Genomic DNA, 25,927 nt, shown 5'->3' with positions numbered 1-25,927 from the left:
TCTTGCCTGGGAAGTGTGAACCCACCTGCTGTATTCACCAGACCTTGCTCCTTCAGATTATTAGCACTTGTTCCGATCGATGGCACACGCACTTTCTGAGCAGCACTTCAAAACGTACGAAGAAGGGGAAAATTGGGTCTCTGAATGGTTTGCCTCAAAACAAGAAAAGTTCTAGTGGGACCGTACCCACAAATTACCTGAAAGATGGGGGAATGTGTAGCTAGCGATGGGCATTACTTTGAATAAAGCACTTTTGAGGTTTCTTTTGAAATTATCGTGTTTTCTTTGATTACAAATCTGCCATTATTAACCGGGACACCTGGTACGTGTCTCCGACCTTCCTGGTTTTTAATATACGAGCTTTTTTTGCAATGGAATTAAGTGTTGGTTTCTCTGATCTCTGAAATATTTTCTTTTAAGACTCACATCTCTGTGTGAGATGAATAAACTATTAAGAGCCCACAGTGTCCGTGTGAATTACACATGGATCATTTGGACGTGAAGTAGCCAGAAATAGTAGGAAGAGAAATAAGAGTTGGTTTGATTAGCACAGAGGAAGTGGGAACTGAGAGGAGCCCCAGTCGGTTCCCACTGCACGCAGGTGTGTGCTGGCCGCTGCGCTCCGCACGGTGTGGTCTTGACCGCAGACGTGTGCACGCCGACGTCTCTGCCTCCCACACTGAGCCCTGAGCCCCGGTGCTGCCTCCCACACTGAGCCCTGAGCCCCGGTGCTCGGTGTTTGGCAGGATCCCAGGGCTCAGACTAAGGCCTCCCTCTGCGCATTCCTGAGCCCCCGAGGGGCCTCCTGCAGTACGGATGGCACAGTTTCTCCAGCGCCAGCCCCAGGCTGCCCCTTACACAAGGGCCACTGTATGTCGGGGAGGGGGGGTTGAGGGCACAAGTGAGGCCTGAGCCCTGGAGGCTGTGTGAAGGACAGGAGGTCGGGGACAGGCAGGCAGGAAGGGCAGCCAGAGGGCCTCGGCCCCATTGATGGGGGGCATCCTGAGGGGTCAGGGGAGCTGCTGATCAGAGCAGGAGGACATTGTCCGGCCAGGATGTGGCCTGCCTGCCAAGAACAGTTCTTTTTTGGCTGGAAACGAGGGCTAGGCCCCCAGTGGAGTGACACGTGTGTTCCTTCTCTCTTCAGTCATGGGACATTTTTTTCCGAAACACCAATGCCGGGGCGCCCCCAGGCACTGCCTACCAGAGCCCACTGCCCCTGAGCATGGGCGCCCTGTCTGCCGTGGCCCGAGCACAGCCCCTGGTGGGCACCCAGACCAACGTGGACAAGCTGGTGGAGGACCACCTGGCGGTGCAGTCTCTCATCAGGGCCTACCAGGTAAGGTGGCGCCCGCTGGCCTCCCGGGGATGTGCCTTTGCCCTCCACTCCTGCCAGCACTGGGCCTGGCCCTGCCTTGGGGCCCAGGGGTGCAGGAATGAAAAAGGTGAGGAGAGGAGCCGGGACAGTCTCACCCATGGAGCAGATCCTCTGCCATCTTTAGTGCTGCCCTGGAAACAGCTCCTCGTTTGTTTCCATAGGTTGGCAAGAAAGATCTGTGGGCAGGGAAACAGTGCCAGGCGCAGGCAGTGCCGGTGACCAGGAGCACTGTGCTGTCCCGTGTCAGCTGCTAGCACCCCACCGAGAGGAGGAGATGCACCTGTAGGGTTTGGGGACTGGGCATGCCCAGGAAGCAGGGGCAGGTGGGGCGCTCCAGTGCACGGTCAGGCCCTGGAAGGGACCTGGTGCCAGGCCTTTCCCAGGTTAGCCCCCTGGCACCTGCAGACCTGGACACCTGATCCGGGAGCCGTCCTGGGGAGCAGAAGTCTTCGGGCAACCCCTGGGACCCAGACTCTCCTGCTGCCTCTCCCGTCGCTATAACGCAGGCAGGGCATCGGCGTACTCCGCCACCGGTGTCAGGACAGGTACCCGGGGACGGTGGCAAGCGGAGTTCTCTCCAAGGAGGGGAAGCTGCAGGGACCTGTGGGAGGCGGCGTGCACTCGGCCTCAGCAACTGGGCTGCCCGTGGGGCCTGTCCTCCATCCCGTCGGTGCCAGTGGAGGATGTGGGTGACGTGCCCCATGCTTTAGGGAACAGACTTGGGGGAGTTTCTGCCCTGCTTTAGGCAGTCAGATCAGAGGGGGCCGTCCCGTGTAACCATCCTTTGTCTGACTCGGTGCCCTGACCTCCAGCAGGCACGGACGGGTCTGGCCCAGCTCGCACTGCCTGCCCAGCGTTGCATCCCTGCTTCCTCGGAGGCCTTTTTCTGGTCAGAGCTGAGTTGGAGTCACATTGGGGTGATGTCCCCAGAGCCCATCTCCATTTGTCCAGGGAAACAGGGCCCCATGAAGCGGGTCCTTTACAGTATGGGGACAGCCTGCTGTCCGAGGCCGTTAGAACTAGTCGGGTTCATTGCTCTCGGGAGGTTTGACCACGTGTGACTTTTACCCCACAGCCCGGGACCTGTTTAACCACTGCTTGTGTTATTACTTCCAGGTCAGGGGTCACCACATTGCAAAACTTGATCCTCTCGGAATTAGTTGTGTAAATTTTGATGATGCTCCAGTAACTGTTTCTTCAAACGTGGGTGAGGATCGATCTGTAAATGCTAATTTTAATGTAATTTTACTTTTTTTTACCCCTTCCCTCTTTTTTTTCTCCTGTCCTTTTGTGTGTGTCCCTCCCTCCCCATCACTGGCCCTTTCATAGATACGAGGGCACCATGTAGCACAGCTGGACCCCCTGGGAATTTTGGATGCCGATCTGGACTCCTCCGTGCCCGCTGACATTATCTCATCCACAGACAAACTTGGTGAGGGTCTGAGAGCGGCCAGCGCTGCTGCTTAGCTCCCAGGTGCTGGCCCGGGAGGCCAGACGCCCAGACGGGAGGGAAGACTCTTAAGTTTCCTTCGTTCTGATCACTTGACATTACGGTCACGCAGCCTCAGTGCTGGGCAAGTTGTGTTCGTCCCAGCTTCTCAGACAGATGATATGAGCTCCATCGTCTGAGTCTCAAGTTAGAAAGTAAAATTTGGGGCAGAAAAGGTTTGAGATGCAGGGGAAAGGGTGGCCCGCCTGTGCAGGCCCATCAGAAGATGCTCAGACGCTCTTCTGGCGCCTGGCAGACCCGGCGCAGGGCCGCCGTGCGGGACAGGGCCTGCGTAGCCTCCCGTCGCCTCACGCTGTCCCTGAGCACACGGGGCCTGCCTCTGCCGGGCGAGTCTCAAAACAGGCCGTGCCACTGGGGTCTCGATTCTTACCGGCCAGTGATCACACCGAGGAAACTTCGGGAGGCGCCCGGTGCGCAGGGAGGCGCGAGGCGCATGGCGTCGTCACGCGCGTCCCGGGTGCTGCGCAGGGCGTGGCTGGGCTCCACCTGCAGTCGCTTCCTCGAGTTAATCTGCTCGCCGGCTCCGTGCTGCTAACCTGCTACAGAAATTACGGTGTGACTAATTCTGAGAGGGACGGGTGTCACGGAAACACTGTGCATGCTAATGAGACTGACAATTACACCTGCCTGTGCTGCTCCCGCGAGGGCACCCACGCTCCTGAGGAAGGGTGGCCAGTGTTCCCGGGGTCAGGCGGCAGCCAGGGGAGGCAGATGCAGACCGCAGGGCCCTCCTGCTCCGGCCTGGCTCTGCAGGAGGGAAGCCGTCCTGAGCGTGCCACAGGGCAGGGCAGGTAGACGGCCGCGTGGAGTCCTGCTACTTTTTTGGTGGTGACAACTTTGTGCTCCCCGAAGTGGGCTTCTCTGGGTGTCCATAGGACAGGGAGCCCCTCTCCTCCCCTCGGCACGTAGCCCCGCAGCCTCCATGGTGAGCCCTCCCAAGAGAGGGCCCACGTGTCCCTGGCAGGGCCTTCAGGCAGAGCAGGGCACCTCTGGGTGCCCATTTGTTGTCATCAAAACAGACCTTCTCAGTGGTTCTCAGCTCATCAGAGCTGCCTGGGGCCTGGAGCGCTCCTCTGTCCCTCTGGACACGGGGCAGGTGGGAAGGGGCCACAGCCTCCGGGCACGGGAGGAGCCTGGGACGGAGAGTCCGGGCCTGGGACCTGCAGCTCCTGCGCACAGCCGCGTCGGCACAGGCGAAGGCCCGCTCTTCCAGGCCGGAGGCCTTGCTTTCCGTCCGCTCGGGAGCAGGGTCCCTGGCGGCATCTCACACTGAGGGTGACTGGAAACACAGCGTCTGAGCTGTTGGAGGAAAGACGCTGCCTCTGCTGGCCAGGCGCCCTCGGGACCACCCAGTCGGGGAGCCCCCCCCCCCACCCCCCTTTGTAAGAGGCATTTGAAACAATTTGACAAAAGCAGTGATGAGTGTTTTCTTTAGCTACAAAAATAGGAAGTAGCTTAAACCCAGTACATGAATGTGAGCCTGGGGGAGGTTAGTCTTGAGTTGTCACCCTTGGTGTGTGCAGGTCAGTTTCGCCCGACCTCAGGCCTGGCTGCTGGGTGCCTGTCCCCTCCGTCAGTTTGTTTCAGGATTAGCTGAGCTCAGACCGCCGGGCCTGGCTCCCGAGGCCGTGAGCCGGCGTGGTCGGCACAGTCTGGGTAGGAGCTGCGATGTCTGGTGGAGGCAGGCTCAGAAGCTGAGTGATGGAGCCCAGGTCCCTCGGGGCTGGGCCAGGCCTGGGCTCCCAGTGATGGGACGCAGTGTCACTGCAGGGGTGTGGGTCTGGGGGAGCAGCGGCTGCTGGCGTCCTCGGTCGCTGCCACGCCGCGCGGGGCTCCTCACTCTCTGTGGAAGCGGAGGCTCAGGCGACACGCACCCCATGTTGCAGAGCGCAGTCTGCTGGAGAAGCACGTGGTGGGTGAAGGCAGCGAGCAGGGCACTGTCCGCGCAGAATTTCTTAAAGTGGGTCGTGGTTCTCCGCCTGGTTCGTGACCTTTCCTGAGCAGCGTGGGGAAGGCTGGGAGATGCTGGCCCAGAAGTTCCCTGGCCCGAGGTCAGGTGGAGAGGGGGCTGGGCGGCCGCGTCTCTGGGGCTCCCAGGAGGGACAGCAGGACTCGGCTGGCAGCTCTTAACCGCGGACACTTAGTGGACGGAGCACGTGTCGTGGAGGCGGGGGCTGGCGTCATTCCAATGCCCGTGTGGTGAGGGTCAGACGTCTCTCCGTGAGGCAGGGCCAGGTTCTCTCATTGGGCAGAGATCGCTGGGCATGGGGGCCTTTTCTTGGGTGTGTGTTTGGGGGCAGTTCTAGGTGCCAGGCCGTTCCGTCCACCCCCTCCCGAGGTGGGCCCTGGGGTCCTCACACAGAGCAGAACTGGAAGCGGTTCTCTCCGCGAGAAGGGGACGCACCAGCCTCTGCACAGGGTTGGTCTTGGGAAGTGAACTTGAGTTAAACAGTTAAAAATGCAGTTTGAATAAAAGGCCAAATTGTGACATCTTAGCTGCTTAACCGAGTTACCCCACCCCCAAGACCTCCCCTTGCAGGTTGGGAGAAGGGGCTTAAAAACAGCTGATTTCTCACCCTAGCTGGTGTGGCTCAGTGGATAGAGCGTCGGTCTGTGGACCAAAGGGTCCCGGGTTCAATTTTGGTCAAGGGCACGTGCCTTGGTTGCAGGCTTCTCCCCAGCCCAGGCCCTGGTCGGGGCACAGGCAGGAGGCAACCAATTGATGTGTTTCTCTCATATCAATATTTCTCTCTGTCTTTCCCTCTCTCTTCCCCTCTCTCTAAAAATCAATGGGAGGTATCCTCGGGTGAGGACTTTTAAAAAGTTGATTTCCCATCAGCTTTCACAGTCTGAGAGCACTAGAGAGCAGCTCCTCGCACCTACTGGCTGCCGTGAGCGAGCAGGCGGGCGGCTGAGCACGTCCCCACAGGCTGTCCTCCCTCCTGGACGCCCTCACCTGCCCGCCATCCTCAGCCCTCGTCCCCAGCAGGGCCTTCCGCTCTCGGCAAGAAGTCATTCTCTCCTGTGTGTGCGGGTGCTGGTGCTGGTGCTGGGGACCCTGTGCCCTCGTAAATGACAACCAGAATTTCTTCTCTGAAATTTCTTCTCTCCTGATTTGTATCTTTTGTTGGCGTTTTATTTTTAAAAAGCTAAGAAGTGCAGGAGTCCCCTCTCATTTGCAGGCTGCATGCTAAGCCCCCAGTGGTGAGCCCTGTGTGTCCTGGTTTCTCCTACACACACACCTGTGACAAGTATGATTTGTGAACTGGGCACAGTGCATAGCTGAGCGACTGTGACAGCATGCTGGCATCGGAGTCGGGAGGATGGCCTCTAGGTGACCGCGTAGGCTGCTGAGTGACGGGCAGGCATGCATTTTTAGAGCAGGGGTTCCCGTCCCAGGCAGGACAGAGCAGGGCGGCTTGAGATGCCATCATGCTACTGAGAACAGCGTGCAATTACAAACATGAATTGTTTGTTTTGGGAATTTTCCATGTAATATTTTTGGGGGCGGTTGACTGCAGATGGCTAACCCACAGATTGGGGGGGCTCCTGCACAAGTGAAAATAGAAGCACCCCCTGCCCCCAGCGTGAGAAGATGGAGCACTTACCTCGGACAGTGCGTGTGCAGGTGGCCCGTGGCAGGTCCTGTGTCCTGAGGACGGAGGAGAGAAACCGGCCTCGTTCTCACCTCGGCGGAGTGCCTGCCTCCGCAGGACCCTGTGTTCTCTCAGCCGCTGGCTCCGCGCTCTTTGGTGGGTGCTGTGGTCCCACCCAGAGCGGAGTCTCTGCATCCCCTCTGAGTTCTTGCCGTCAGCTCCGAGGGTGTCTGGCTTTCCCAGGGCAGGGAGTGGCCGAGGGGTGGTGGCCACACTCTGACCACTGAGCCCCCAGCCTTGTGAATCCTGTTACCAGGCCTCCTGACCCCGTCCCCAGGCCCATGCATCCAGGTGCTCGGTGATGTTCACAAGACCAGGAGAGCTGCCCCAGGTGGACGGGCGCCGCTGAGCACGTGGCTGATTGCCGTGGGGACGGGTGGCGCCTTCCACTCTGGAATCTTGAGGGCTCAGGTCTCGTCTCCCGCCTGAAGCTCCAGGTCTAAGGAACGAGAATCTCATCTTTTCCTTCACTTCTCCCCAAGTGTCCAGATCGGGTGATTCCTTCCCGGAGCCATGTGGGGGCCACTTCGGTGGGAGGGGGACGGGGTCTCAGACGCCGCCCAGTGGCCTTCCCCTCACCTCAGGCCAGCCCTTGTCCCCACCCTGTCCTCCTCTGTCTGTGTCTGTGCCCTGTCTGTGCTTCCGTCCTGCCTGCGTGGGGGCCTTCTGAACTAACTCTCACCTGTCTTTTTCCTCCGCGCTCCCCACGCCCCTGCCTCAGGCCTTGCCGGTTTCCAGGAGCGACTGCGAGTGCTCACAGTGGGAGGTATGGAAACACGCCTTCTTCCTGGAGCTGGGCGCCTTGGCAGGACGGCTTCTCCCAGCATGCCCTTGGGGAAGCCCACACTGTCCTGTTCAGAAGGTGGCCGCTGGTTTGGAAATGTTTTCCCGTCGCTCAGTTGTGACCCAGCAGGCAGAGCTGCTGTCCGTCATTCCCATCCCGTCATCGTGTCCTGGGACATCCCCTCCCGTCCGTCACCCCCCTGCGCTGCGCCCTCAGGCTCAGGGCTCGCTGGCCCCTGGGCCCAGGCCACACTGCCTTCTGCATGTGCAACCCTCCCTCCTCGCGCCAGGCCTTGGCTGGGCTTGGCAGTCTCTCAGACTCTGCCTCCTGGCACCTGTGGCAAGATGTCCCGTGGGGTGCATTGACAGCGCCGGGGGGAGGAGCCCTGACGACCCTGGGCTCTGCGAAGACCACCCGCGAGGACCCCAGAGAGGTGATAGGGCTCCCCTGCCTGTGGCCACTCCCCGTGGCCAGTCTACCTTCACAGCAGGTGTCTCTCCGTTCTTTTCCTCCGTTTGCTCCTTGCATCTGTGAGACTCTCATTGGGGTTAAAGGCACTGTTAGAGATTCCTAGGCAATGGTTAGAAATAACAACATGTGCCTCCCAGCCAGCTCCCTGTGGTCACCCCTGACGGCCACAGGACGTCCCAGCCGTGCTGCCACTGCATCTGCCCCACAGGGTCCTTGCTGCTTCCCACCCCCGTGTGTAACCCTGGCAACCACTGTCTGTTCTGTTTCTGTAACTTTGTCATTTCCAGAGGTTCTGCTAATGGAATCGCCATCTGTGACATTTGGAATTGGCATTTTTCGGTCAGCCTGATTGTCACCGGGCTATTCTCTGACCCTTGGCTCCTCTGATGGTCTGTCTCCCAGGCTGGTCTCTGACCCCCGATCCCTCTGATGGTCTGTCACCCGGGCTGTCCTCTGACCCCCAATCCCTCTGATGGTCTGACTGTCACCTGGGCTGTCCTCTGACCCCCGATCCCTCTGATGGTCTGACTGTCACCCGGGCTGTCCTCTGACCCCCGATCCCTCTGATGGTCTGACTGTCACCCGGGCTGTCCTCTGACCCCCGATCCCTCTGATGGTCTGACTGTCACCAGGCTGTCCTCTGACCCTTGGCTCCTCTGATGGTCTGTCACCCAGGCTGTCCTCTGACCCCCGGCTCCTCTGATGGTCTGACTCACCCGGGCTGTCCTCTGACCCCCGATCCCTCTGATGGTCTGACTGTCACCCGGGCTATCTCTGACCCCCGATCCCTCTGATGGTCTGACTGTCACCAGGCTGTCCTCTGACCCCCGATCCCTCTGATGGTCTGACTGTCACCAGGCTGTCCTCTGACCCCCGATCCCTCTGATGGTCTGACTGTCACCCGGGCTGTCCTCTGACCCCCGATCCCTGTGATGGTCTGACTGTCACCGGGCTGTCCTCTGACCCCCGATCCCTCTGATGGTCTGACTGTCACCAGGCTGTCCTCTGACCCCCGATCCCTCTGATGGTCTGACTGTCACCAGGCTGTCCTCTGACCCCGATCCCTCTGATGGTCTGACTGTCACCAGGCTGTCCTCTGACCCCCGATCCCTGTGATGGTCTGTCACCGGGCTGTCCTCTGACCCCCGATCCCTCTGATGGTCTGACTGTCACCAGGCTGTCCTCTGACCCCCGATCCCTCTGATGGTCTGACTGTCACCAGGCTGTCCTCTGACCCCCGATCCCTCTGATGGTCTGACTGTCACCAGGCTGTCCTCTGACCCCCGATCCCTCTGATGGTCTGACTGTCACCCGGGCTGTCCTCTGACCCCCGATCCCTCTGATGGTCTGACTGTCACCGGGCTGCCCTCTGACCCTTGGCTCCTGATTGCGGGGAGCATTCCTGGCCATGAGGGGCCCACAGTGCTTTCAGCCACTCACTGTTGACAGGCCTTGGGTGGTTCCTCTGACTCTGGGTCGTTGTAGAGCAGAAGGTTCACGTTCTGAAGAGCCCCGTGTATCAGGTCTCCCTTTGCTGGGTCACACCCTTGTCCCGTCTAAGCACACCTTCCTTAGGGCTCAATCCCAAAGATGTTCTCCTGGGTGTTTGTCCAAAGGCTTGATAGTTTGTGTTTTACGTTTAAATCCATGGTCCGTGTTGTTAATCTCTGCAGAAGACGTGAAGCTGGGAAGGGTTCGGTTTGTTTCCTGGGGGGAGGTTTGCCTGTGGGTGTCTGAGGGCTCCAGCACACTAGTGGGAAAACCTTCCCTTCATGGAGCTGCTTCTGCACTTTCTCAAACCTCAGCGGGGCGGAGGGGGGCTGCTCTGTTCTCTAGCCTGTGTCCCCCCCCCGCCCCCCACCCCCGTGAGGATTGTGAGACTTTCTAGGGCCTTCGTCTTCCCAGATACCTTTAGAGCCAGCTTGCTTTTGTTCTCAGAAAACCTGCTGACAGCTTGGTCAGAAGCGGGTTCAGCCCATGGGTCGGTTTAGGAAGAACGGACTCCTCACCGCGTTGATGGTGACGTGTTTGCCGTGGGTCTCTTTGGGTTTATCCTGTGAGCTCACTCGGCGTCTTGAACCTGCGGGCTTACGTCTTTGGCGTATTTGGGAAATCCCCAGCCGTGTTTGCCAAGCCGCCCTCTTGCCCTCACTCTGGGAATCGCCAGTCGTGGGAGCTTCCGTGGCGTGTCACACGTCCCAGGTTTCTCCAGTCCCTCCGTCAGGCTCTCTCCTCTTCGGGTCCCTTCCTTTCTCTCCTGTCTTCACGTCACTGATCCTGTCCCTGGTTCTGCCTGAGCCCATCCTCTGAGGCGCTCTGTGTGTTGTTTTAACCCTCACCTGAGGATATGTTTTGCTTTTTACTGCTTTTCTAGAGAGAGAGGGAGACGGGAACATCCATCAGTTGCTTCCCGCGTGCGCCCTGACCTGGGAAGAACTTGCAGCCTAGGTGTGTGCCCTGACTGGGAACTGAACCCAAAACCTTTGGTGACTGGACGACGCTCCAACCAGCGGGGCCGCCCGGCCAGGGCCCGTCCTCTGAGTCTCAGTATTTCATCATCTCAGCGTTTCCCATGTGGCCCTTCTTTGCGCCTTCCATGGTTAGACTTCCCGGTTTTGTGCTGAGTCCCAGTCTCTTCCCGGGGCCTCTGTCACGTTCCGGTGGCTTCGAAAGCCCTGTGCGGGGTCCTGGACAGTCCAGTGCGGAAGCCCCCATCTGTGTCCCTTTGGCCTCTGGGGAGGACCTTGTTCAGCCTGGGATGTTCCTGCTCTCGTTGGAGACACTTGTTACACCCAGAACCTTAGGGGTCAGGGGCTCGTCCTTGATCTCTGTGGCCGCCGTCTCCTGGGCACCACACGGGGGCGTCCTGGGTGGGGATTGGAGGCCCCGCACCTCCCGGATGGGTGCGGACAGCTCTTCGCTGATACCTTGGACGTGCAGGTCGGAGGCATGGCACAAGGCCAGGGAGGGCGGGCGGCAGGGTGTCTCGTGTTGGTGGCGAGGCTGCCTTCCTGTCTCGCCAGCGCAGCTTCTGCGGGGCTGGTTTGCTGCACCTGAGGGAGCTCCGGGCTGCAGGTTCTTGGCTCCAGGTTGAGGACAGGAGCCCAGGAGGAGGCCAGGACCCCGGCTGGTCAGCCATCTTCCCCCTTTCAGAGCCGGCCGGTGTCTGGGGTTTTGGTTGCTTCAGGGGCAGGAGGGAGGAGGGAGGATTCTCCACCTTCCCGCAAGCAAGACCCAGAAATGCAGGAGTGGGGCCAGCGGTTTCGAGGTTCAGAGAACGACCAGTTCAGGAGATGGACGTGCAGAGCCGCAGACACGGCGAGGCTGGGCTCGTGCTGAGAGGCCGCGAGCCGGTGCCCACGGCGTGCACAGGGCGCGAAGGAGGGGCCGGTCTTCCTGCCAGCACCGCAAGCTGGGCTCTGCGGGTCACAGGCGTGTGGTTGCTGCCTCATCCCTGACAGAGCAGCGGCTGGGAGCGGACCAGGCTTCCCCAGCCGCCTCCCCACCCCCTGCACGAAGGACCCAACAGTCGGGTGTGAGAGACGCAGGCCTTGCGTTTAAGCATTAGGTCCACAGGCTGCAGCTTGAGGGACACTGGAGAGTCCCAGCCGCTGTGACCGGTGAGCCATGCTGGGCCGGAGCCTGGAAATGCGTGTTTCCGTCTGGGGTGCAGATCCCGCTGCGGGGACACGTGACCGCTGCCACAGGCTGGGCACCGGCCTCTGCCAGGGGTGGGAGCCCTCTGCAGTGTCCCCAGGCAGTTCTCCAGGTCCCTGCCCCTGGGAGACCCGCACAGTGGTGCCCGGGAAAGAGCCCTTCCTTGGGTCCCTTCAGCCTGAGGGGCGCCGGCCCGGAGCTGGGCTCGGGCAGTGCAGTGCTGGTCAGGGACCAAGCCGGTCAGACAGTGGTCGCTAGTGAACCAGCGTAGGCTACTGAAGGTCAGTGCTGGCGGGAGCGGGTCCAGAGCGTGCAGGCTGGGCCTCCAGGAGCAGGGACGGCTGTGAGGCCCTCGCTGTGCTGCCCGCTGCTCTCCACAGACCCCTGCTTCTCGGTGACTGCCCCTCACTCCCCGTCTCCAGCTTCCTGTCACCCCCGCACACGAGTGTCCCCCTGTGCACACGTGGCCTCTTCTGTACCAATTCCTGTCCCACTCCAAGTCCCTCTTCAACTCTCTTCATTTGCTCTCTCATGGACTCGCCCAGTGCCTTTTCAAACCAAAATTGTTGGTGTCTTTGGGACCTTGAAATACGTTTTTCTCTAAATTACGAATAATTGGTGCACCGGACTAATATGCATATATTAATTTCATTCTCATTTGCCTGTGACACCCAGTAATATTCTCAGCTTCTGTTTATTGCTAAGTTTGTGTTTCTAGCTATAAAATGTTACTTACGTTACTACGTGTCAGAGGTTTTCATGGTTTTTCTCTTCTCTTTTCTCCGCCTGGGGCCTCCCTTCCCCTTTCCATGAACTGCCCCGTGGGCCCTGCGTCTCTCCTCACCCGCAGGGTTCTACGGCCTGGACGAGTCTGACCTGGACAAGGTCTTCCACCTGCCGACCACCACCTTCATCGGGGGGCAGGAGTCGGCGCTGCCGCTGCGGGAGATCATCCGACGGCTAGAGGTGAGGCGTGCTTTCCCCAAAAGCCCACGTTGGCAGGAGGCCTCCCCACTAGTTGGGGTTTTCTTAGTCTTGTTTTTTTTAAAAACATATTTTTTATTGATTTTAGAGAGAGGAAGGGAGAGAGAGAGAGAAACGACAATGATGAGAGAGAACCGTTGACTGGCTCTCTCCCGCACACCCCACACGAGATCAAGCCCACAACCTGGGCATGTGCCCAGAACAGGAATTGAACCTTGACCTCCTGATTCATGGGCGGATGCTCAACCACTGAGCCACACCAGCCAGGGGCATGTATTTCTTTAAATGCAAAGGAAAGGAAATTCCTTTTGCTATCTTGTAGATAAAAACCTGTGGTTTTTAATTTTATAATCAACCTAAGAAAGGAGAAAATTCTGTGGGTTCCAATCCCGTGGGAGATTATTTCAGATGTGAGAGGTCGCAGGCTGCCCAGCGGTGCCCTGTCGTCGGAGCCGTCTGCTCGCTTGTCCTCCCAGTTGCTTTTCTCCCTCCTCTGTGGAGCCGGTGGGCACCTTCCGTGTGCGCACGCACGCACAGACACGCACGCATACAGCTGGGTGCGTCGGGGAGGGAGGCGTCTGGCTGAGCGGTGTTGACCCACTGTGCGCCTGGCTGTGTGGAACAGAACGCCTACTGCCAGCACATCGGGGTGGAGTTCATGTTCATCAACGACCTGGAGCAGTGCCAGTGGATCCGGAGGAAGTTCGAGACGCCGGGGGTCATGCAGTTCACCAATGAGGAGAAGCGCACTTTGCTGGCCAGGCTCGTGCGGTCCACGAGGTGGGGAGGCACTTGGGCGGGGCTGAGTAGGGTGGGAGGCCAGCTCTGGGGAGCGGTCAGCCCTGGACTGCTCTCAGGCCGTGGCTCCGTCCAGGTTCGAGGAGTTCCTGCAGCGAAAGTGGTCGTCTGAGAAGCGCTTCGGCCTGGAAGGCTGCGAGGTGCTGATCCCGGCCCTCAAGACCATCATCGACAAGTCAAGTGAGAACGGTGTGGACCAAGTGATCATGGGGATGCCGCACAGGTACCGATACCGCCCAGGGGCGCCTCACCCACCCGGCACCCCTCGCCCTGCAGTTACCATCATGCCCGAGGCCACAGGTGGTTCAGGCAGGCTTGTTGGCCTGGTGCTGCGTCTTATAAAAGTTAAAGCCAGAGCCCTTGGGGTCACCGCAGAGGCCGCTGACCTGAGGGAGGGCTGCAGGTGCCAGCAGCCACGACGGCCCTTTCCTCCCCTCATCATGGCCTCAGGCGGGTGAATGGAGGCTGGCCTCCCCACCAGCTCTGGCCTCAGCACCTCTCGGGCAGCAAACCTAGGTGCTGCCTGTCCCTCAGAGGAGGAAGGGCCCTGCTGACCCCTGACCCCGTGTGTCCAGGGGACGGCTGAACGTGCTGGCGAACGTCATCAGGAAGGAGCTGGAGCAGATTTTCTGTCAGTTTGACTCAAAACTGGAGGCCGCCGACGAGGTGAGGCACTGGTGTCCCCAGGAACGCAGGTGTGGCGCCGCCTCCGGGGGGACTTGCCAGGGCCAGCTTCTGGGGGTTAGAGGGTGGCCACCTGGTCAGCGGCCTGGCAGCCCCACACGTGCACCGGCCCGGGGCAGGCGCCGTCCTGGGCAGAGGAGGTCTGGGGTGGGGTTGAACGCAGGCTCCGTGTGCTGCCCGACCCAGCCTCCGTTTGTCCGCAGGGCTCTGGGGACGTGAAGTACCACCTGGGCATGTACCACCGGCGGATCAACCGTGTGACCGACAGGAACATCACCCTGTCGCTGGTGGCGAACCCTTCCCACCTCGAGGCCGCCGACCCCGTGGTGATGGGCAAGACCAAAGCCGAGCAGTTTTACTGTGGGGACACCGAGGGGAAGAAGGTACGCCACAGGGCTGGGCGGGTCCTCAAAGGCCTGGGGTGGCTGGGGGCAGGGCAGTGACCTCATGCCTGCGGGCTGGTCTGCCCTCACGGCGCCCAGGTCTGGGCCGGAGCCCGTCTTGCAAGTGTCCTGAGGAACCGGTGCTCTCACTGAGCGGGCGGGGAGTCTTTCCAGGTGCGGGTGGCCTGAGGGAGGCGGCGTGGACCAACAGGTGGGTGCCGTGGGAAAACGGGGTTCCCAGGCGTGTACACACCCCCCCTGGATGGTGGCGCCTGCGTGTGTCACAGGTCACAACCTGGAAGCCACCAGGCAGGAACGCCGTGTCTGTTGGCATCGGCGTGTGTTCTAGGGGTGCGAAGTCGGCAGCACCCCCCTGCGTCTTGCTTCCGCTTACCCCAGAAAGAAGGTCATGGGGGTGGAAGGAAGCCAGGAGCGCCTGAGGCGGGGGGGGGGCGTGGGGGGGCCCTGGTGCGGAGCCCAGCAGGGCGGGCAAGCTGTGTGCGGGCGGATGTGGAGTGAGAGGCAGGAGTCCTTACGTCTGCACAACAGCAGGCGCTGGGCAGGTGGGTGGAGGGAGGTCTCTGCAGGTGGAAGGTGGACACGGATAGAGGGTCAGACCTAGAGGTGGGACCAGGTCAGTGCGCAGGGCTCTGCCTCGCAGACGGAGTCTGTGCGTCCTGTGCTTGGGCTTCGGAAGAGAAACTGCTGACGGGCAACAGGATCGGTTCCTGCTCTGGTGGACGCCTGCCACAGAGGAAGGGAGGCCCACGGGGAGGATGTCACTCAAGTGGGCAGCTGCCTCCGTGCAGCCTGGGAGGGCTGAGGAACAAGATTCAGGCTCCCCCACGCTCTGCCACTGTTCTCACCAAGGGCATTGGCAGTTAAAGCTAACACTGGCGTGGGGCCAGCACAGGCGTGTCCTGGTGTGGAGGGCGCCGTTGCCGAGTCTAGTCAGGAGGACCCAGGACCCATGCAGGATGTGGGGCAGGCGAGACGCTGGAGGGCGGCCTGACCCAGCCCCCGCACTTGCCTTCTCACCTTGGAGGGATCTCAGAAAACCTAGTTTGAAAAGCTGCTTGTGGCTCGGCCTCCAGGTGTGCCACACTGGCTCTGTGGTCTTGGGGTCCGCAGGTCATGGCCATCCTGCTGCACGGGGACGCCGCGTTCGCGGGCCAGGGCATCGTATACGAGACCTTCCACCTGAGCGACCTGCCGTCCTACACCACCCACGGCACTGTCCACGTGGTGGTCAACAACCAGGTGACCGGGCAGAGGGCGGCCAGGGCCTCTGGTTTCTAGCAGCGCGGCCCCGCCCCTGTCCTTGGCCCCGCCCCCTCCCTCCGCCCCCCGCTATCTCACACCAGCCCAGCAGCCTGTGTCCCTTGCAGATTGGCTTCACCACGGACCCCCGCATGGCCCGCTCCTCACCCTACCCCACCGACGTGGCCCGGGTCGTGAATGCCCCCATTTTCCACGTGAACTCTGACGACCCAGAGGCCGTCATGTACGTGTGCAAGGTGGCTGCCGAGTGGAGGAACACCTTCCACAAGGACGTGGTGGTGGACCTGGTGAGTGGCCCGCAGGGCTCGGACTCTGGCGTGTGGGTCACCTGCTGCTCTCCGAGAGCCTCCGAGTGTCCTGCCCACAGGCGTCAGTTGTGGCAGGGACTCGGGGTCCTGTCCCGCCCGGACGCTCTCAGGTCACCTGTTTCGTCCCTGAAGCAAAGCAGCCTGGTGTGCCAGGAAGCCGGGCAGGAGCCTCGCGGCCCCTGCCCTCCGCGGCCCTGATGCTGGCTCCTGGCTGTCCCCAGGTGTGTTACCGGCGCAACGGCCACAACGAGATGGACGAGCCCATGTTCACGCAGCCGCTCATGTACAAGCAGATCCGCAAGCAGAAGCCGGTGCTGCAGAAGTACGCGGAGCTGCTGGTGTCGCAGGGCGTGGTCAACCAGCCCGAGTACGAGGTGCGGGGCCCCGCCGGCCGGCTCACCTGTGGCGCTTCACTGCGGATTTGCGGGCCGGGGGCTTTGCGGGCAGGGGGCAGGGCGGCCCGCCTGAGGACTCCGTGTGGGTGGGCGCTCCATGTGGGCCACGGCCCCGCCCACTTTCTAACTGGCAAGTTCATGGCAGGGTGAGAGGCGGGTGCAGGTCCAGCTGGGGGCTGGAGAGGGCTGTGTGCCTGGTGGGTCCTGGGTGCTCAGAAGGAGGCGAGGAGGCTGGCCCAGAGCAGCTCGTGGCCGATGGGGGAGTGGGGCTGCTGGGGAGGGCGCCGTGGGCTCCATCCTGGGGCGGGGGCCGGGGGGCTGCGTCAGCGTGAGAGCCAGACCTTGGAGCAGGGTGGGGGAGTGGCAGGATCTGCCCACATGCGGAGAAGGGACCGCGAGCAGCATGGATCCGAAAGGTGGTGTGCGTGGGGACCGCCAAGGCCGGGCTCTGCCTGCCACCTGCCGCCCCCTGACGCGGCGCCCGCCCACCCTCCAGGAGGAGATCTCCAAGTACGACAAGATCTGCGAGGAGGCCTTCGCCCGCTCCAAGGACGAGAAGATCCTGCACATCAAGCACTGGCTGGACTCCCCCTGGCCTGGTGAGTGAGGCGTCGCCCACGGACCCAGCACCACGGGCCGAGTTAGACCCCACTTCCCTCTCACGGGAGCTGCCCAGGCCTCTCCGCAGCCTCTCGGGAGCCACCGTGCAGGCGGCGTCAGCGAGCGCCTCTGTCTTAGGCTTCTTCACGCTGGACGGGCAGCCCAGGAGCATGACCTGCCCCTCCACGGGGCTGGAGGAGGACATCCTGACGCACATCGGGAGCGTGGCCAGCTCTGTGCCGGTGGACAACTTCACCATCCACGGAGGTGAGGGCTGCGTGGCCCCCGGCCGGTCCCAGGCAGGGGGCGGTTAAAGGCAGGAAGCCCTTGGCTCCCCTCGCCCTGCGAGTGTGGTCCTCGCTGGAGCCGTGGAGGAAGGATGGGCCGTGACAGCCTCCCCAGGGCCTGGTCTCCACACGCCCCTCCCCACCCCGGCGAGGCTGCTCTGTGTGTGGGAGGCTGGGCGGGCGGTGAGCACCGTGTCTGCAGGGCTAAGCCGGATCCTGAAGACACGTGGGGAGCTGGTGAAGAACAGGACTGTGGACTGGGCCCTGGCGGAGTACATGGCGTTCGGCTCCCTGCTGAAGGAGGGCATCCACATCCGGCTGAGTGGCCAGGACGTGGAGCGGGGCACTTTCAGGTGAGCGCCAGGCCCTCGCAGTGGGGGGGGTGGTCACTGCTTCTCTCCCAGGAAAACACGGCACGGCCTTAGGCCTTAGGGCCCACCTCAGCCCAGCGCACACTCCCCCCCCACCCCCGCCTGTGCTGCCCCCTCCCCCCCGCCTGTGCTGCCCCCTCCCCCCTGCCTGTGCTGCCCCCTCCCGCCTCGTCCCCCCGCCTCACCCCCCGCCTGTGCTGCCCCCTCCCCCCCGCCTCACCCCCTGCCTGTGCTGCCCCCTCCCCCCCGCCTCACCCCCCGCCTGTGCTGCCCCCTCCCCCCCGCCTGTGCTGCCCCCTCCCGCCTTGTCCCCCCGCCTCACCCCCCGCCTGTGCTGCCCCCTCCCCCCCGCCTCACCCCCTGCCTGTGCTACCCCCTCCCCCTTGCCTGTGCTGCCCCCTCCAGCCTCACCCCCTGCCTGTGCTGCCCCCTCCCGCCTCGTCCCCCCGCCTCACCCCCTGCCTGTGCTGCCCCCTCCGCCTCACCCCCTGCCTGTGCTGCCCCCTCCCGCCTCGTCCCCTGCCTCATCCCCCCAACCTGTGCTGCCCACTCCCTCCCGTGCGGCCCTCCTGTTAGGACGGGGCGTGGGGTCTGCTGTTGAGCAGAGGCAGCAGCCCTGCCTGCTCACCTGTGTTGTCTGACAGCCACCGCCACCACGTGCTGCACGACCAGAACGTGGACAAGAAGACCTGCATCCCCATGAACCACCTGTGGCCCAACCAGGCCCCCTACACTGTGTGCAACAGCTCGCTGTCTGAGTACGGGGTCCTGGGTGAGCAAGGCCCCCTGCCCCCCTTCTTCCCCGCTGCCCCACCCGCCCCTTCCCTGCTGATGCCCTTCCTGTCTGCAGGCTTCGAGCTGGGCTTTGCCATGGCCAGCCCCAACGCCCTGGTGCTCTGGGAGGCCCAGTTTGGCGACTTCCACAACACGGCCCAGTGCATCATCGACCAGTTCATCTGCCCCGGGCAGGCCAAGTGGGTGCGGCAGAACGGCATCGTGCTCCTGCTGCCCCACGGCATGGAGGGCATGGTGAGCCCCGCCCTGTGCGGTGGGAGAGGTTGGGGTGGCGGGGGGCGGGGGTGCCAGCAGGAGGGAGCCCCGGGGGGTGTGGAGACGGCAATGGGGCTGAACCGCACCTGCTTCCAGGGCCCAGAGCACTCCTCCGCCAGGCCCGAGCGGTTCCTGCAGATGTGCAATGACGACCCCGACGTCCTGCCGGTGAGGGGCCGTCCCCAGGGGCGGGTGCAGGGGCCCCGATGCGGGTCTCCCCCCGTGAGGCTTCCCGAGGGCACGGAGCAAGTGTGGCCGTGGGAGCCGGGGGAGTTGCTCTGTGTCCGATGCGGGCAGATGGCCTAAGGAACGAGCCACTGATCGGACTTGAATGACGAGGAGTCAGTCTTGTCGGGAGGAGGGTGGGTGGAGGTAGGGCCTGGCTTCCTGGCCAGGCAGCCTTGTCAGCAGCCGGGGGTGGAGTGGGGGTGGGGCAGGAGCTCCCTTGCGTCCCTGAGCTCCTGTCCTCCCCGCAGAACCTCCAGGAGGCCAACTTCGACATAAGTCAGCTCTACGACTGCAACTGGGTGGTGGTCAACTGCTCCACGCCCGGCAACTTCTTCCACGTGCTGCGCCGCCAGATCCTCCTGCCCTTCCGGAAGCCGGTCAGCGGGCTCTCCCTGCACAGAGAGGCCTGGCCAGGGGGGTGTGGGCGTGGGAATGGGTGGTCGTGGGTGGTGCACCGAGTTCGGAAGAGGGGACCTGAGGGAGGAGGGCACCTCTGCTGCTGCAGGTTGAACACAAGGCCGCGCGGCCCGCAGCACGGACGCCGGCCACAGGAGCACGCCAGGCGGGAGGGCTTTTTCCTGGGAGAGGGTGGGGGTGACTGGGACTCGGGCAGACGCCTGGCTCAGCAGGGCCCAGCCCCTCAGCCGAGGAGAGGTGGGCAAGGGAACCGCCTCATGCATTGCCCTTCTTCGCTCCTGACCTGTGGCTGGTCCTGACCACAGAGCTGGGAGGGCAGCCCCCCTTGTTGACCCTCCTGGGATCTGCGGGGTGGTCCATCCTGAGCCTGTGGTCCTGTGTTTCAGTTGATCGTCTTCACCCCCAAGTCCCTGCTGCGGCACCCCGAGGCCAGGACCAGCTTCGACGAGATGCTCCCAGGTGGGTGCAGGCGGGCAGGAGGGTCCTGCCTGTGCTCTGGGGCTGGGGCTCACGCTGCCTCCACTGCGGCCCGTGCCCCTTCAGGATCCTTGGATAAAGACCCCCAAACAGGACAGCCCAGACGTCTGAGCTTGCGTGCAAATGGGTCCAAGATGCGCCTCACGTCTGCCCAGGTCTGCGCCGTGGCCTGGAGCCTCCCAGGGCCCTTAGAGGCAGGGAAATGAGGCTGAGCTCAGAGCTCACCCCACCCTGGGTGCTGCTCCTGAGGCTGCACTGGTCACCCCCAGGGACAGGAAAGGCCCCGGGCGGGGAGGACTGCTGCTGCGTCACCTGCCACTCACTGGGACGGGGTGAGGCCCCACACCCCTGCTCAGGGCCAGGGAGCTCACCCCTCCCAGCCGTGGGGCCCCCTTTAGGCTCCAGTCAAGGTAAATCTCTTGTTTGTTCATTTCAGTATTTTATCATGGTGAAATATACATAACGCTAACTTACCATCTTACCCCACGTTAAGTGGACAGTCACCACCGTCATCTCCAGAGCTCCCCATCTTCTAAACTGACACTCTGTCCCCTCAGACACTGACCCCCTCCCTGCCCAGCCCTGCACCCCAGCTACTCTGTCTTCCAATCTGGCTCTGGGGACCTCCCCTGAGGAGTCATGAAGTATCTGGCTTATTCCATCAGCATCGTGTTCTCCAGGTCCGGCTGCTTGTCCGGATTTCCTTCCTTTAAGGCTGGCTGAGCGGCAGTCCACGTGTGGGCGGGCCACACTTGGTTTATCCTTTATTCTTTTTTTAATGCAACCTTACTGAAGAAAAGTCAGTCGGTTGATCGCAGAGCGGCTCGTGGCTCGGTCTCATTCAGTGCTGGGTAAGCACCGCTCGCCCTCGTCCTCGATGGGCTCGGCCATCTCCACCTCGGCTGCTGGGGCGGTGCTGCTGGGAGTCGGGGCACAGGTGCTTCGAGCCCCTGCTCGGTTCTGTGGATAAGTGCCCAGAGGGGGCTGCCGGGTGGCAGGGAGTTGTGGTGGTCATTTTCGGAGGCACGCCATGCTGTTGCAGGCAGAGGCGCACCGTTTCACGTGCGCAGTTCCCGTCCTCCGCATCCGGCCACGCGCGTGGGTTTTGGTTTTTGTGTCGGAGCATCTGATGGCCTGAGGTGCCTCTCACGGTGGTTTGGATCTGCATTTCCCTAGTGATAAGGATGTTGAGCATCTTCTCTGCTTATTAGCTGTTTGCATACCTTCCTCGGAGAAGTGTCTGTTCAAGTCCTTCGCCTGTTTTTTTTAAAATATATTTTTATTGATTTCAGACAGGAAGGGAGAGAGAGAAAAACACAATGGAAGAGAATCATGGATCAGCTGCCTCCTGCACGCCCCCTACTGCTGGGGGTCAGCCAGCAGCCTGGGCATGTGCCCTTGGCCAGAATTGAACCTGGGACCCTCAGTTCGCAGTGCAACATTCTATCCACTGAGCCACACCAGCTAGGGCTTCACCCATTTCTTCCTGTGTGTTGTCTTGTTGCTAATTCAGTCCTGTGTGCTGGATAGTGATGCCTTGTCGGATGCAGGACTTGTGACTGCCCCCCCCCCCCCCCCCCCCCCGTTGTGTGCATTGTCCTCGGGTGCGTGGAACTGTTGATTCTCACGAAGTCGAAAGGGCCCGTTTGGTTGCTTGTACCTGTGCCTTCGCTGTCACGTCCGGGAAATCCCTGCCAGCGCCAGCCTCGTGAAGCTTTCCCCGTGTGTGCTGCTGCGTGCCGGGACTCGGGCTCCCTGTCAGGTCTGTGACCGTGTGCGTTGTCGTGGCGTGAGGTGTGCGGGTCCAGCTCCGTGTGCCTGTGGATGTGCCGTTTTTCCAGCACTTTTGTGGGAGAGACTGGCCGTCCCCAGGAGGGTTGGGCACCTTGTCAGAACCATTTGACCACAGAGGTGAGGGCCTCCGTGTGTTCTGTCCCGGGGCCTACAGGTCTGCTTCATGCGAGGTCCGCACGGCGGTGTTTCGCTTGCTGGTTTCGGATACAGAACATTCCTTATTACAACATCGTGGAAACAGAGCTGGTGCCCTGGCCCGGAGTCCAGCCGCGGCCGTTCCGTGCCCGGGACAAAGCCCAACCAGCCAGGCAGGGCCACGCCGTGCTGGTTCCTGTGCCTTGTGTCCTGAAACCAGGAATGTGGACCCTTCGTTCTTTCTCAAGACAGTCTGGGCCAGTGGTCGGCAAACTCCCTCGTCCACAGAGCCAAATATCCACAGGACGACGATTGACATTTCTTTGGAGAGCCAAAATTTTTTAAACTTAAACTTCTTCTAACACCACTTCTTCAACATAGACTCGCCCAGGCCGTGCTATTTTGTGGAAGAGCTGCACTCAAGGGGCCAAAGAGCCGCATGTGGCTCCCGAGCCGCAGTTTGCCGACCACGGGTCTAGGCTATTTGGGATCTTCTGAGAGTCCATGAACGTGAGAATGGCTTGACGTTTTCTGAGTTCTGGGATCACCCACTGGAAGTGGGTCCCTCGGAGATGAAGTTTTCTCTTTCTGCAAGAAAAAAAGGGGGGGGGGTGTTGATAGGGATTGCATTGAATTTGTAGATCGCTTTGAGTAGTAGTCACATCTTAACAATATTCATTCTTTTAGTCCATGAACATAAATGTCTTTCCACTTACTGGTGTCTTCTTTATTTCAGCATATTTGGTAGTTTCAATGAACAAGGCTTCCACCTTCCTGATTAAGTTTATTTTTAAGTGTTTATTCTTTTTTTGGTGCTATTTTAAATGGAGTTGTTTTTTTAATTTCATTTTTGGGTTGTTGTTAGTGTACAGAAATGCAGCTGAGTTCTGGTTGTTGATTTTTCTATCCTGCAACTTTAATGAATGTGTTTATTCTGATGTGTGTTTTGTGGAATCTAGGATTTTCTACACCTAACACGTGCCATCTACACAGTTTACTTCTTTCTTTCCAGTTTGGGTGCCTTTTATTTCCTTTTCCTGCCCGATGCTCTGGCTGGACCCCCAGCACTGTGTTGAGTAGCGGTGGTGGGAGTGGACGCCCTGTCTCATTCCTGACCTCAGAGAAAAGCTTTCTGTCTGGAACCACCAAGCATTGTGTGCGCTGTGGCCTTTCCGATCGGGCCTTGATCACCTGGAGGTGTTTCCTTCTGATCCTCGATCGGATCGTTTCACTAAGCGAGCGCCTCGTTTTGGACGCAGCTTCCCAAAGTCAGCCCTGTGCCCTGGCCTGGTCCCAGCCATGAGCCTCTGACGGTTGGAAGGGCTGTGTGGACAGTTTCAGTGTCTGTGAGCCCCTGAGGGGTCGGAGCAGATGGCCACGGGTGCTCTCTAGACGCAGCGGCCCCTGAAGTCTGAGGCGGGCTGTTCTGAGGGTGGACGGGGCCGCCTGCCATCCAAGGCTGGCTGTGCTTGCAGGTGCCTCCTTGGGCTGCAAAGCTCAAGGGCATCAGAGGCCGAGGGGCTTCTGGCGTCAGCCCTGCCCCCTGCTGTGTGATCGATCCCTCGCTCGCATGGGCGGCAGGCACTGGGTGTCCTTAGCCACGTCCGGGTTCTCTCCTAGGGACCCACTTCCAGCGGGTGATCCCAGAAGATGGCCCTGCAGCCCAGAGCCCAGAAAACGTGAAGAGGCTCCTGTTCTGCACCGGCAAGGTGTACTACGACCTCACCCGCGAGCGCAAAGCGCGGGACATGGTGGAGCAGGTGGCCATCACGCGGATCGAGCAGGTGAGGGCAGGGGTGCGGCCGCTGGTGTGGGCACACCCCCGCCCCCGACACTGTCCCTCTGGCGCCAGCCTCGCCGCTGCTCTGAACGTCCTCCTGACAAGCCCCTCTCCCCCAGCTGTCGCCGTTCCCCTTCGACCTGCTGCTGCAGGAGGTGCAGAAGTACCCCAACGCCGAGCTGGCCTGGTGCCAGGAGGAGCACAAGAACCAGGGCTACTACGACTACGTGAAGCCCCGGCTGCGCACCACCATCAACCGTGCCAAGCCCGTGTGGTAGGCGCCGCTCGTGTAGGGCACGGGGGCAGGCGGTCCGGGCCCCGGGCGGCCTTGCATCACTGCTCTGTCCCCCCAGGTACGCTGGCCGGGACCCCGCGGCAGCACCGGCCACCGGCAACAAGAAGACCCACCTGACGGAGCTGCAGCGCCTGCTGGACACGGCCTTCGACCTGGATGCCTTCAAGAACTTCTCGTAGATGCTGCCTGGCCGCTGGGCCACAGCCTCCGCCCACCACTGCCCCCGCTTCTCAATTAAAGGATACGTAGTGCCTCCGCGCGCCCACGCCTCCGCGCGCCCACACTCCTCGCCCCTTAGTAGCCCGCTGCTGTCCTCGCAGGGCCGGCTCCCAGGCTCCCAGCTTCTCCGCTGAGCAGCCTTCAGAGGCTGTGGGAGCTGGGGGAGAGGGCGCCCCGCAGGTGTCCTGGGAGGGTCGACTAGCCCCACCCCCAGCTCCACCCCAGGAACAGCCCCGTGGGGCTTTCCACCCAGCAGGGGGTCCTACAGCGACACCAGGTGGGCTCCTCTTCCTGGGTGGAGCCTGACACCTGGCAGGAGCCATCGCCCTCAGAGGCCCTATGGAGTGGGTGGGGCGGCTGATGGGGCCTGAACCCGACCTGACAGGGCAGGCGCACTCCCCAGTGTCCGCTGCACTTCTCAGAGGGTCTGGTGTGCATGGCCAGAGGGAGGGTGGTCAGAAAGCTCCACGTGGCCCACAGCCAGGGCGGCCCTGGGTCTGACGGTCCTGCTCCTGGCCACCTTCCCTCGGCCCCGCACAGCCCAGGCTTCTCTCCTGGCCCCTTCCGCACCGTGGAGACCCAACTGGGAATTCTCTCTCTGCTGTGCCAAAGCTGTTGGGGGGCGAGGCGGGGCCTCCCCTCTCACCTGTCACAGGGATAGATCTGATCTATTTATTTTGGTTTAAAAAGAAAAGGGTGAAAACACTGCGTTGCATTTGGCTTGACTTGTAAACTAAGTTATCCATGAACCTGTCTGCGAGTCTTTCTTCCCGCTGCCTTCTCCCGAGGCCGAGGCCTCCGCCCTGCCCCTTGCCGCCACACCTGTGCCCTTGTGCCTGCAGACCAGCACCCCTCCCCCTGCCTGGCCTGCCTGCCATCCATGCACATCATGCTGGGTCCACGTTCTGAGCCTCTCCTGTTCCCGGTCCCCCTGCGTGGTCTGGTGGGTCCCCTAGACACCTGTTGGTCAGCATCCCCGCCCAGAAGTCAGCCCAAGCGGCCCTCAGGGGAGCGGTTACACCAGCAGGGTCCCCATCCCCATGGGGCCAGGGTCCCCCCCCCCTTTTTTTTTCCAGGGTCCCCTCTTGACAAGAGTCCCAGTCTTGAGCCCACAACTGGTCAGCCTTAGCCTCCAGGGGCCAGCCCTGACGGAGAGCTTAGGGAAAGACCTAGGTGTGGACATGGGGTCCCCTCCAGTAGCAGGAAACTCCTGATGGTCACTCCTCTAGGCCACACCTGAGTCCCTTGTCCTGGAATCCTCTTAAGAATCTTTATTTTATCCTGCATGCTCCCTGCAGCTTGCCCGACAGCCCACGTGCAGGCGGGTCTTGCTGTGTGTGCCCAGGGCCTGCAACTCCGAAGTGCAAGGGGCATCTGCCCAGGTCCTGCATTTGGCCCCAGTTAGGGATCCTGGAAGCCGAAGTCTCCCTCCTCAATATTTTAAAATACATGTTTATTGATTTCAGAGAGGAGGGGGAGAGAGAGAATCATTGATCAGCTACCTCCTACACGCCCCACACAGGATCAAACCCGCAACATGGGCATGTGCTCTTACCGGGAATCAAACCGTGACCTCATAGGTCAACCACTGAGCCACGCCAACCAGGCATCCCCTCAATTTTTAAGAATACAAAGTTGGCCCTGGCTGGTTTGGCTCAGTGGATAGAACATCAGCCTGCAAACTGAAGGGTCCCGGGTTCAATTCCAGTCAAGTGCATATGCCTGGGTTATGGGCTCGATCCCCAGTAGAAGGTGTGCAAGAGGCAGCCAATCAATGATTCTCATTGATGTTTCTCCCTCTCCCTCTCTGAAATCAATAAAAACATTTTTTAAAAAGTTGAGGGTAATCACGACAATGTGGTCTTCCTTAAAGGAAGGGAGGAAAAGTGGAGGAAAGCTTAAAGGTGATAATAGCGCGTGAAAGGTGCAAACTGACCGACTGCTTCTTTGGCCGGAACCCAAAACCGTTCCCACGGGGGCAGCTC

At 61.1% G+C, this 25,927-nt stretch overlaps 1 protein-coding gene across 11 annotated transcripts in view; it reads left to right on the top strand.

Moving 5' to 3' along the window:
* Positions 1-24,691, top strand: part of OGDH (oxoglutarate dehydrogenase) — a 41,374-nt gene extending 16,683 nt beyond the window's left edge. For 4 of the 11 annotated variants that reach the window (XM_080666394.1, XM_080666391.1, XM_080666395.1 and 1 more), the window contains exons 3-24: positions 1,148-1,339; positions 2,495-2,585; positions 7,266-7,310; positions 12,307-12,422; positions 13,066-13,220; positions 13,315-13,461; positions 13,814-13,904; positions 14,126-14,305; positions 15,437-15,565; positions 15,694-15,873; positions 16,116-16,268; positions 16,786-16,888; positions 17,028-17,156; positions 17,379-17,529; positions 18,192-18,319; positions 18,398-18,576; positions 18,694-18,765; positions 19,074-19,202; positions 19,629-19,701; positions 23,269-23,432; positions 23,548-23,702; positions 23,782-24,691. In XM_080666394.1, the coding sequence (XP_080522520.1) occupies positions 1,148-1,339; positions 2,495-2,585; positions 7,266-7,310; positions 12,307-12,422; positions 13,066-13,220; positions 13,315-13,461; positions 13,814-13,904; positions 14,126-14,305; positions 15,437-15,565; positions 15,694-15,873; positions 16,116-16,268; positions 16,786-16,888; positions 17,028-17,156; positions 17,379-17,529; positions 18,192-18,319; positions 18,398-18,576; positions 18,694-18,765; positions 19,074-19,202; positions 19,629-19,701; positions 23,269-23,432; positions 23,548-23,702; positions 23,782-23,902 (2,883 nt within the window). In that variant the 3' untranslated portion in view covers positions 23,903-24,691. Of the gene's footprint in view, positions 1-1,147; positions 1,340-2,494; positions 2,586-2,707; positions 2,811-7,265; positions 7,311-12,306; positions 12,423-13,065; positions 13,221-13,314; positions 13,462-13,813; positions 13,905-14,125; positions 14,306-15,436; positions 15,566-15,693; positions 15,874-16,115; positions 16,269-16,785; positions 16,889-17,027; positions 17,157-17,378; positions 17,530-18,191; positions 18,320-18,397; positions 18,577-18,693; positions 18,766-19,073; positions 19,203-19,628; positions 19,702-23,268; positions 23,433-23,547; positions 23,703-23,781 lie in introns of all 11 variants that reach the window. The other 7 variants (XM_080666398.1, XM_080666397.1, XM_080666399.1 and 4 more) reach the window with 3 other exon arrangements.
* Positions 24,692-25,927: the final 1,236 nt, after the last annotated feature.

This window comes from Plecotus auritus (genome assembly GCF_963455305.1).
Source record: "Plecotus auritus genome assembly, chromosome: 4".
NCBI classification, from domain to species: domain Eukaryota; kingdom Metazoa; phylum Chordata; class Mammalia; order Chiroptera; family Vespertilionidae; genus Plecotus; species Plecotus auritus.
Note: the sequence above shows the minus strand (reverse complement) of the source record. Positions and strands in the feature narration are given on the sequence as shown.